The 12,813-nt window shown below is 38.6% G+C and overlaps 1 protein-coding gene across 1 annotated transcript in view; it reads right to left on the reverse strand.

Moving 5' to 3' along the window:
- LOC124403188 (potassium/sodium hyperpolarization-activated cyclic nucleotide-gated channel 2-like) overlaps positions 1-12,813 on the reverse strand; it is a 58,649-nt gene that overhangs the window by 32,129 nt on the left and 13,707 nt on the right. The window contains exon 3 of the mRNA XM_046876823.1: positions 10,326-10,487. Coding sequence (XP_046732779.1) covers positions 10,326-10,487 — 162 coding nt within the window. The remainder of the gene's footprint in view (positions 1-10,325; positions 10,488-12,813) is intronic.

Below are 12,813 nucleotides of genomic sequence, written 5' to 3' on the forward strand. Positions count from 1 at the left end.
AAATTGATTATATGACAAAAGCATAGTAAATGTTCCCAGATTGCTATGGTATAAGAGGAATAAAGCACAAACTTGACAGAGTTATTTACTAATTTTCTGACAATAACATCATGTCCTGGCTTTATTCCTCTTCTACCACGGCAGCATGCCAATAATTACCGATTGTTATTCATTAAAAAATTATGATCAGTATTGTGACACACCTGCAAACAAGGTAGCTTAGCACTGTCATTAGTTACAGCAGCGATACACATTTCCTTCTGAGACTTTTCTATTTTCTTTCTCTCTTTCGATGTTAAGAGAAACATATAAATTACAGATTTAAGGCAAACTTTCAGTTGACACACTATATGGACAAAAGTGTGTACACCTGAGACACCTGATATTTACAATCAAATGTGCTTCTTCCTCAAAGTGTTACCAGTTGGAGGCACACAATTATACCAAATGACTTTGTATGCACTAGTATTAAATTAACTCTTCATTTGAACTTGGAGACCCAAACCAGCATGAAAATACCCCATGCACAAAGTCGGCTCCATGAACCCCGGGTTTCAACTCACTACATCAGTACCCGGGCACAAATCTCCACCAGCACACACTGAAATCTATCGGAACATCTTCCCAGAAGAGCAAAGAATCATATAGCAGCAAATGGGCAGTAAATGTGAAATGGGATGCTCAAAAAGCACCTTTTTTATTGTATTTTTTTAAACAATTTTCATAAGATGGAATTCTAAGATGGTCAACATTTGAAACAGACTAGTAATTCCCAAGTCTTTCTGCCTAGTTGTGAAATATGTAGCTAAATACTAGATATATACGTATCTTGTAGTAAAATGTTTTACACTGTCATGCTAAACTTTGCTGATCAGTTTGGGTTACTTGTAATTGCAGCACCACAAGCAAAGTATGACTGGTGAAACATCTGTGGATTTTAAAAACAAAGCATTCAATCCAACCAATCCAATCTATCCCGTAACTGTAGTGTATGGATGAATTAAAATTACAAGTATAATCATTTCCTGTTTGCTAAAGCTCACTTATAATAGATGTCTAATAGCATTAATATTCTGTCCGCACTCTTTCTCTCACTCTCTTTATGCATTCCTGCTTTCTGATATGATATCAGTGCCAAATCCTGTCAGATCTCCACCTCTGTGTGTCCCCTCGCCCTCAGGACCTGCCTAATTCATCCTAATGCTCTACTTCTATGTGGAGGCTCTGCCCTTGTGACTCACTTTCCCTGATTGCCCTTGGCCCCATATGTTTACTCTAAATACTGTCTTGTTAAAACACATAGTTTATGCCAGGTATCTGCCAAATATCAGTGAATAATCCCTTCTGGGTCTAAGAAACAGGCATCTTTGGTGGGTTTTATTTTCGCTATAGAAACTTAAAAATTCACAAAGATTATTTAAAAAATTGTGTTTTTTGTGAACATGTTTATTACTTACAGACTTGCCATGAGACCACTATTATAAGTAAAATTCGATTAGCTTGCATTTCCTGTTTTTTTACCAACAGAATATTGGTCAGGATTCTTGTCTCTTTTTGATATCTTGTAGGCAACGGTATGATGGACAAAATGTCGACAAACCTTTAATTAAAGTGGTCCTTAAGGTCCAATTAATATACATTAAATGGACAAATGTTTGTGGACACCTGAACATAAGATGCTTTTTTACCATCTCATTCCATATTTAGTATCATTTGCTGTCATGATGAGCTCCAGTTCATATGGTAAGAAGGTCCACTAGATTTGGGAGTTTGCTTGTGGATATTTGTGATCATTCAGTTAGCAAGGGTGGTAGTAAAGTCAGGTATTAATGTACGGTGAAAATGACTGGGGTGCAGTCAGTGTTCCAAATCATCCCAAAAGTATTGTAAAGGGTTGAGGTCAGAGATCTAAAGCAGGCAACTCAAGATCTTGTAATCTCTTACCTGGAACAGGTTTGGGTCTTCTAGTTCTAGTGAAAGGAATATTTAATGCTACTACATCTAAATACATTCTGTACAATTGTATGCACCCAACTTTGTGGTAACAGTTTGGGGAAGAAGCACATATGGCTGAAAAAGTCTGGTGTTCCAGTACCTTAGTGTAGCTTCAACTGTATTTGAAGGTATAAACATACACAGTCAATGTCTATAAGATGTAGTACCCCTGAAGGCACTACCACAGCTACTGTACATGGAAAAGTACAACTAGTGCAGGAAAAGCTCCAGAGTACTTCATTTCATTTGTCCTTTGTGAAACGATTCCATGGCAGCTCCACAGCGATTTTTCTTCACTAATGATCAAATCAAGATTAATTCTTGCGCTGCCCGGCCTCGGCACATCGAGACAGAGGAAGCGCTGCCGTCATTAGCGGCGAGGTTTGTGTGCATTCAGCAAATCTTAAAAGGTTCCAGGGCTTTAAGTGAAATTTAGCAGGAAGCTTCAGAGAGCACTCCCCGAGAGACGTGAAATGGGAACTGACGTCAAAAAAGAAAAAAGAAACCTGGAATCATTAGTGTGAGTGAAAGCGAACTGGATAAGGATTAGAGAGCTTGAAGAGTTCAAGAGGGACAGGACAAGGAAGAGAAAGAGAGTGGTGATGCAGGGAGGAGGAGAGAGTGGATGAAGAAGTGCGGACTTGAGAGAAAGAGAGAGAGAGAGTGAGAGAGAGACTAAGGTATGCAAACAGTGGCTTAACACAGCTGAATAATAGATGCAAAGCGAGCACTTAGGCTTCAAAATAGACATTTTCTGAAAGTGCATAGCTACACACACACACACACACACACACACACACACACACACACACACACACACATGCGTGATCACACTGCTCCCAGACTGCTTTCTGTCAGAGGGCCAAATAGCACGTGTGCCCAGACGCTGATAAGCCCCACAAACATCACACACATGAACACACACACACACACACACACACACACACACACACACACACATTCCTCTCTGTTCACCTCAGCTTATCTGGACACCCAGTGCTCTGTCTGCTATTGGCTCCTGTCACCAAGACTTACTTTAAAGCACCGGATGAACCATAATATATATATATTTATTCCCCAAGAGCACAGGTAGACATCCTCTCCTAAAACAGCTTCATTTCTTTTCACCTCAAACTCAACATTATCACATTTCTCTACCTGTCTGTTACTTTAATAATGCTGTTTTTTTTCAAATGTACATTGGGACAGCATTAGTCATAATCAAATATTGAATTATTCTCCTGAGCATCTCAGCAGGAGCAAGACAAAACAAGGCGAGAACGGAAATTAATGTCACTGCGACTGCCACTGGTTCCGAAATGATAAAAAGTGTTTGTTTCTTACTTTAAAAAAAAGCAACGGTAAACAGCTACCGGAATTTAGTGTGGAAATAGACATCAATATACACTGTTTACAAAAGTAATAGGATACCAGTCATATGTGGTTCTTTCACAAAGTTGGAGGCACACATTGTCCCTTCACTCAAACTAAGGCCATGTCCACACTTTGTTTGAAAACACATATTTTGGACTTCTGTCCACACTGAGGTGGCGTTTTCAGTCAACGGAAACGTTGAGATTTTTGAAAACGCTCCGCAAAGTTCCGTCTTACGTGTTGCTCATGTGCAGTACGGGGACGTGAGCGTTTTCAGATGTTCCACTGCGGATGAGAAACTTTCGGGAAACGACCGAAAAACGTTTTCAAATTTATCCGGATTAGTGTAGACGCATTCTAGGAGAGACCCAAACCTGTTCCAGCATGGCAATGCTCCTGTGTTCAAAGCCAGGTCTATAAAATTATGGTTTACATGGGTTGGAGTGGACGATCATGAATGGCCTAATATACCTCAACACTACAGAAAACCTTCCTCACATCAAGTAAATCGGTACCCAACTTCGCTTAAACGTTTGTGGCTGAAAGCACAAAACTCTACAAGCACAATTGAAATCTAGAGAAACATCTTCCCAGAAAAGTGGAAATTATTACAACAGTAAATGGGAACTAAATGTTGAATAGGATGTGTTTATACAAGACTTTCATACATTTTTAATAAAACATCCACATGACTGAATTTATCAACAGTGATTCCATTACACATAACATTGTTGATGCTTCTGGAAGTGCAGATTCGTCTTCTACTGTATAACAGCAGCTCTGATGGCATATCAATGTGCTCGTTTTAATGCATCCTTGTTTCTATAGCAACAATCAACTTGTATGTGCATGTCAGACAGTACTACAATCAAATCCTACTGCTGATTTTTTAGTTGTCATTGATAAAGCTTTCCGTGAGGAGCTCGTTTATTATCATCATGTATGGAAGGAGTCTCCAGTGACAGCAGTGTTTTGTAACAGGTGAGCGGAGTTAAAATAGGAATGCTCCATTAAATTAAAGGTGTAACTATAAATAAGAAGTATGGAATTTAATGTCATTTAACAAAATAAATGCGCTGTAAGCCAAATGTCTGTGAGGAATAACACAGCGGGATGTGATGTTATGCTATAGGATATCGGGTCACGTCACACCACCCTGCCTTTGATTTATTTCCTATAACAGCACATTCCGCCATGTTTTATTCATCACTTCAATGTATCTGTGCAGTCTCCTGGGTTCATGTTAGCAGGAGTAGCATCCCAGCAGCTTTGATGTGTATGTGTGTGTGGTTTTAGAGAGAAGAGAATGAAGCTTTATCTCCAGGGATTTTTCCTCAGCAAGTGGTCCACTGCTTCCTTAAGTTAACACTGTGAGGTATTCATTAGCTTTCATCATCTCCTCAGAGATCCTGCTAATAGGGCGTGGGAAACAGACGGGATAAACTTACATGTGCAGTATGTTTTTACTGTATATTGTGTGTTTTTTGTCCTTCAGGGCTTTTCTCGGAAGTTCGACATTGAATAACTTTCAGTACTGTTGAAAGGTGGGTAATTATGCAGTCAAGACACATGTTTTTGGGTTATAAGCTTGAAGACATTTCGATCAGAAAATCAGAACATCTTCATCTGTTTCTCTTCTCATGTATAAGTAAAAAAAAAAAATAAATAAAAAAACATTAATACAAGATTTTAACATGATACTATAGGTGTTGTTGGGATTTCAGCTTCAGATGTTGGCAGAACAAAACCTAGATCTTTTTAAATCCATGTATATAAATGTACAAGAAATTAATATTTAAGCACCAATATACTTAGTGTTGTTTGTGGTAAAAAATCTCTGTGAGGGAAAAAGAAGAATGTATTTTTATATAAAAGTATCATATATTATAAATGAATTAGCTTTAGTCCCCAGTTGCTGTTATAATAACCTCCATCTTCAACTAGATTTTGGAGTCTACTTGAAGATCTTTGCTCATTTAGCCACAAGTTTGTTGATAAAGTAAGGTTCTGATGTGGATTGAGGAGGCCAGGAGTGCAGTCAGTATTCCAGTTTATCCCCGAGGTGTTCAGTAGGGTTGAGGTCGGAGCTCTAGGTCAAGGTCGGAGCTCAGGCCACTCAGGAACTTCCTCTCCAACCCATGTATAAGACTTCTTGATGGAGCTGGCTTTATGCACAGAAGCACTGTCATACAGGAACATGTTGGGTCTCCTAGTTCAAGTGAAATAAACATTTAATTCTACCATATCCAAAGACATCCTTTGCTAACAAATGCAGAATTTCTTCTGTGTCTCCAAAAAAATGTCAAAATGCTTAATCAGATACCATTTTCTTGAAAAAATAAATAAATGTGAAAAAAATGAAGAAAATGTAAAAAACCTGAAAAATAAAATTTATATAAAAATCGTTCCCAATTCAAAAATTCGAAATGTCTACAAGGATGGACATGTTATATAAATTGTATAAAATTAATATTAAAAAAATGTTTTTTTCAATGTCTCTTTGAACAAACTCATTGTTCAGATCGTGCTTGATTTATAATGTATTCCAGCTTTCGTGTTTTTACGAATATGAATGCATTTTCTAGCATGTGATTCTTTCCGTAGAAACAATTTATACAAGTTTAAAGATTTTTTTATCACGGTCCAGCATTCCTGGAAGGAATCTCCAGTGTCAATGTTAGTCTTTGCATGTTAACACAAATTATTTTCACCATTGATGCGTTTTCTCAGTTTGATCCTTTTGAAACAAGCAGCGCCTGTTTTTTATCGTACAATATGATTAAAAGCAACTATTGTTTCATCTGTAATTAACTAAGAAGCATCTCACTGTGATAAACAAGCGTTATGACGAATCAGGTACTAAACCAGCAGAGCTTTGAAAAGCAAGTTGGGACACAATAATTGCTGAAGCTAAAGAGCATGATGGCAGCAATGAGACAACTGTCTATTAAATGCAGCGTCAACTGCAGCACAATGTGTTTGCCAAAGCCAAAGGCAAAGTTTGACTATTGACGGGGATTTCAAACACATTCCTCTAAATACTACAGAACAGCACAGCAGATCCTTACATACAATAGGGTGAAATACAATATGAGACTACATTAATTATAAATACATAATATTATACATTATTGTTATTGATTGTAACCAAATGATCCAATAAGATGGAAATGAAAATGCGCACAAAATGGATGAAGCGCTAATGGTGATTTCATACCACGCAATTACTTTGCGAATATAAAACTGACAGTAATAAAAATAGAGTTTTGTGATGCACTTCTATCTATAATGTTCCTCAGATATTTTTGACAGCTATTTCATATAACACATTGAGATGGCTGCTAGTAGGCAACATGCCCTGACTATTCAAGTGCAGCAGCAGCTTGATATACTGTAGGAACAGAAAGTCCAGTGTTTGAGGAGTCAAGTTTTATAGAGCCAAAGACCAGAATTTAACTTTCGTTCTTTAATTGGAAAAAAAAAGAAAGAAAATGTGGCAGCTACACTGTATGGGCAAATATATTGGAACATCTGATTTTTTTTTGCCAAATGTGCTTCTACCACAAAAATGGAGACTCAAAATTGCATAGGATGCCCCTGGATGCAGGTAGCAATAAATGTTCCCTTCACTTCAACTAGGAGACCCAAACTTGTTCCAGCATGACAATGCCCCTGTGTACAAAGCCAGCTCCATTAAGATATGCTTTACAGGAGTTGGAGTGACTGCTATAGAGCTCTAATCTCAACCCTATTAAACACCTTTAGGATATATAGGAACACTGACATGTAGTCCCAGGCCTCTTCACCCTACATCAATACCTGACTTTACTAACACTATTGAAATTGAATACCTGACTTTACTAACACCATTGAAATGAGCATAAATCTCCATAAGCACACTCAAAAAATCTAGTGGAACATCTTTCCAGAAGAGTGAAGGTTTTTATAATGATGATGGGGGATTGAATGTTGAATGGGAACGTGGAAGTCATTTTCTCACCAGCTTCCCTATTTGTCTCTCTCTTTGTGTTGATAAGACAAAATAAAAGTCTTAATAATGTGCAAAACCTGCCATTCTGAAAACTATCCCGTGTCATAAAAATGAATGTTGTATATTTACTTTTAACTGTTACAAAGTGCTGGAGACACTGGAGTATAAATATCTCCAATCATTCAGCTTATTTTTAACATCCAACTAATAAGTTCCTGTGTATACTGATACTATAAATGATACATAATATTACAAGTGCACAGCAGTTATTCTAAAAGTTTGTCATAGTTATATATACTGTATATATCAAATTTGGAAGAATACCATAAAAGATTGTGGGATAAATGATAATTATATATTTTTATAATTATAAATTATAAATGAGAGAATTTAGGAATTTAGTGATTATTCTAATTGATGGTTGCTCAAACCTTGTTTTGGTTTTAATTCAGAGGTCTTGAGACAAGCTTAATGTTCACAGGCTGATGCTCAAGCTGTGCCACATTCTTTCCCATACCTGAGCTCAATGATGCTAACAATTGCCTGGTGTTGTTGTGATCAGGGAGACAGCAATGACGTTCCTCCCCACAGAGAGCACTCGCAAAGCTATTTTGGCTTTCTAGGCTCCAGGCCAGAGATGGCTGTGTCAACATCTGGATTTGAAAGTTGAAGTGAACACATTTTAGTTCTCAAAATAATGTAACAAATCTGCTCAAAGGGCCCAAAATCTTCTACTTCCAGTTCAGGTCTTGTGTATGTGGCTAAACTCTGAAGCATCTGTATTTATTTGCTAAACACCCTGAAAGGAAAATCTAATCTGGAAACGCACATGGAATTGATAACTAAATCCTGTGTGTGTGTGTGTGTGTGTGTGTGTGTGTGTGTGTGTGTGTGTGTGTGTGTGTGTGTGTGTGTGTGTGTGTGTGTGTGGACAGATTGGCTTCCTGCAGGGAGAAGCTGCGAGGACGTCTAACAGGTCCTGGCGTCCTAACGCGGTACAGAAATAAAGGCAGATGTCTTTCTCGTTTGTGTGCACCAGCATGTAACAAATGATCAACCATTTCTCATATTCAGAACAGTAAAGAGTCGTGATCGAGCCCATTCACACATTCTCAGATTAACCTTTTCTCTCTGACCTGTCTCTCTGAACTCTCCCTTTGAGGGTTTTTTTTCTATCCGAAACTCATCCTATCTGATCTCTAGAGGATTTCTTTTTGTGGTGCCACGGGGGGCTGCCACCTGATGTTCACCCTGATATCACAAAGGACTGCCTGGACTTTTCAGTTCAGTTTTATACAGATGAAATTCAAATAAACTGATAGGATGAGAAAAAGAGTATAATGGCTAATCATTCTTATGTTTAAGCTGCCTTTTTGCTAATTCACAGTAAGATCTGGCCAAGACTTTGACCAAATAAATCCTTCATGCATTCTTCATTCTTTCTTTTTGAAGAAATGAACATTGAAAAAACCTTTGGCTCATAATTGTCCCCATGTGGAAAATAAGGAGTAGCATCAGGAAAGGTTTCACAGCATGGCTGTTACAAGGTGAGTCGATCTGACAACCGACATTTTCAAATCTGTTTGTTTTTCACACAACCATAATGGTGTGATTTTTAATAAGGAGAGAAATGTGGATGCAGAACTGAGAGATGCAGGTAACGAGGACAAAATTGGAAAAAGCAATTTTATGAGGTGCACATAAAGCACAAATATAGATAACAGAGCGGGAAAGAGAGAGAAAGAGAAAGAGAGAGAGAGAGAGAGAGAGAGAGAGAGAGAGAGAGAGAGAGAGAGAGAAAGAGAGAGTAGAAAATAGAGACTAATACTGATGATTCTAATTGAAACAGGAACTTTTTTAATCAAGGTAAATGATGTGTGTGTGTGTGTGTGTGTGTGTGTGTGTGTGTGTGTGTGTGTGTGTGTGTGTGTGTGTGTCCCACTAAACAGGTTCTTTCATGTGTGTTAAAAGGAGGAACAAAAAGAGCAGCTGCTCTGGCACGTCCCAGGTCTCCACACACACACACACACTCACACAAACACACACAAACACACACACAAACACACACACACACACACACAAACACAAACACATACACATACACACACAAACCCTTTTATCTGCTGTCATCACCCTGCCTTGTTTCACCCCGCACACAAAAACAACACACATCACACCTCACACGGTTCGCCCTTCTTCATCTCTCTGCACATTATCATGATAAAGATTGATAAAGCAGGAGAACGGCTGAAAATAACTCCTTCACTCGACGTACAGTGAATTCTACAAACGAGCATTTATACTTTCGGATTTCCAACTCTTGTGCCAAACGATTCAGTGATTCAAAAGGCTAATTGCTAGCATTTTCTCTTAGTTTCTCTGCTTGAAGTGCATAATCTCCTAATGCTATAGAATCTATACATCTCAGTGCTATTAACTCATGAAAGCATAGAGCACTTAAGAGTTTGTGTTAACTGAACGTCACGTCGCACGGGCAAATAAAATCAGGTAAATGCAATGAGACATCTCATTTTGGGCAAATTAGCCCTAGTGGGCTGTCCCCTCCCGCTTCAAGAAGCATTCATCTGTATATTCATGCCAAGGGAGCAGAAAAAATCTAATTTAATTCGATTCGATTATGGCGCTCCTGTGTTTGGGCCTCGGCTGGTGAGCTGATTTATGAATTTAGCATCATTGTGCTAGCGTTAATGCATGCTAGGAGAGATTGGCAGCGGCCTCCTGGTGTACCTTCGACCTATTGTTACTGACACGCTCTCGCAGCATGGCGCCGGACTGAATATTAAACCGGTGCCGAAAAAAAGCCTGAAGATGACCAATATAAGGCTATTTATTTATTTTATTTTTTTACTCTTACCTCTAAAAATCATTGAACGAAAGACTGTAAGTCCAGCTGGGAAGAGTCAACAAGTCAAAAGGTTTCAGCCAGGTGTGAACTGTAACTTACCACCATTTTGTTGAGCGAGACCCAGCAGTCGGAGGGGAAATCCTGCAGCATGGGCACGAGGAACTGAAGACAGCCATCCCAGTGGCACAGCAGCAGCATCATTGCAATCAAATTGATGATGCGCATCACGGCACTCGCCAGGTCGTAGGTCATGTGGAAGATCTGGAATGAAGCACAGCGTGTGGAATACATATTCACTAATCTTGATTCAATATAATACGAATAATTATGCGCATTCGTAAAAGAAAAGGTTTCCATTAATATGTATTTGACTGTGTAAGGATTGCAGTATGTGCTTAGAACAGAGTTCAGATTTATTTAAAGCTTAGAAAACATATAAGGAAAAGGACCATGTCCCTATGTACAGGTGCTAGAAATATGTATGTAAGTTATTGTTCACCCTTCAGGAGCTCACACCTGGTAAAGATTTTTTGTCCACTAATACAGAAGGACATGTGTGGAATTAGGTGAACAGCATTGGGAGGTATATATGTGGGAGAAAAACTGGATTCTGAAGTGGTGTTTGCAAACGTTACTCTGCTTTGTTTCCTTATAAAGTCTATTTGGATTCCCAGACTTCTGGGCATGTTATTTTGATCTGATCAAGTCTATAAGTGTATTTACTACAGTATACTATGCAAATGAGTTTCACAAAGGTTTTTACAGCCAGAGACGTGTTTCGCACGCTAATTTCATGCATAATCCATTCAGGTATTATTCTCTGTTGGCAAACATGAACCATCATATTATGTATTTATTTATTTATTTGCTTGTGCTATTAGAGCCTTTTTAGTCCTGACATTTTTAACCTACCAAAAACCAAACCAGGCACAACATTTCTTTTGTTTGTTTGTTCATGTGCTTATTTCATTCTTCTTTTATTTTGCACTATATGACTACTTCTATTTTATTTGATGTTTTGTTTTTGTTTTTTTAATTAAAAAAAGAACAATAATCTGTGTAAATCATATTAGTGTATGGAAATCCATTTATTTATTCAGCTTCTTTGTCCTGGTCAGGCAGATCTGGAATCTATTCTAGATGCACAAAGCAGAAAAATACCCTGGATGGGATGCCATCGCACAAACACACACACACACAAACACACACACAAACACACACATGCACATTCGTATCTTCATCCAATTTAGCATAGTTAATCCACCCTCTGGCATGAATTTGGGAGCTGAGAGGAAACTGGAACACCCAGAGCAAACCCAGAAAATGCGGAATTCTGCACACTGTAACACCTTACCTCCGGATTGAACTGGATCTAACTGAAGCAGAGAGACGGCACCGCTACATGTTCATTTTAAACAATGTTATTAAACTCACATTCATTCTATTATAGATGCTAGAAATGGTGCTTTAGGCATAAAGAAATGTAATCTCTCTGCCAATTTATGCAATTTGTTTGCAATTTTCCAGCTAATAAAATCTTTAAATCTAATTCTTTCATATTATGAAAACATTTATAGTGATATTTTTGCAGTTCTTTGAGACAGAGAGAAAAAACTTCTAAAGCAGTATTTTTAGTACAGGAACATCTGACTTTTCCAGTCATATGTGGTTCTTCCACAGACTGTACCAAGTTGGAGGCACACAATGTATTTGTTTTTGCTTTGTGTGTATATGTGTATATTAATCTGTTTCTATATGCATATGTATGTACGTAGGTCTATAAATTAATATAAATGTATATAATGCGTTTCTTCTTCTTCCGGCTTCTCTTATTAGGGGTCGCCACAGCAGATCATCCATCTCCATACATCTGCCTTTTTCACACCAACTACCTGCATGTCTTCCCTCACCACAGCCATAAACCTCCTCCTTGGCCTTCCTCTTTTCCTCCATCCTGATGGCTCCATCCTCAGCATTCTCCTACCGATATCCCATGTCCCTCCTCTGCACATGTCCAAACCATCTCAATCTCGCCTCTGTCACCTTGTCTCTTCTCTCCAGCACATACCTCCACCTCTCCAGGCTCTTCTGAACCTGCTCCCTACTCTCACCACAATTTACAATATCATCCGCAAACATCATAGTTTTTGGAGACTCCTGTCTGACTTCGTCTGTCAACCTGTCGATTACCACTGCAAACAGGAAAGGGCTCATAGCCGATCCTTGATGCAGTCCAACCTCCACATTTAACCAGTCTGTCATTCCTACTGCACATTTTACTGCTGTCACACTGTCCTCATAAATGTCCTGCACCACCCTAACATACTTCTCTGACACATCTGATTTCCTCATACAAGATCACAACTCCTCTCTTGGCACTCTGTCGTACGCTTTCTCTAAATCCACAAACACACAATGCAACTCATTCTGACCTTCTCTATACTTCTCTATCAACATTCTCAAAACAAATAATGCATCTGTGGTGCTCTTCCTCGTCATGAAACCATACTGCTGCCCACCGATGGTCACCTCTTCTCTTAGCCTGGCTTCCACTACTCTTTCCTATAACTTCATATTGTGACTGATC

The sequence above is a fragment of the Silurus meridionalis genome, chromosome 20 (assembly GCF_014805685.1).
Source record: "Silurus meridionalis isolate SWU-2019-XX chromosome 20, ASM1480568v1, whole genome shotgun sequence".
NCBI classification, from domain to species: Eukaryota; Metazoa; Chordata; class Actinopteri; order Siluriformes; family Siluridae; genus Silurus; species Silurus meridionalis.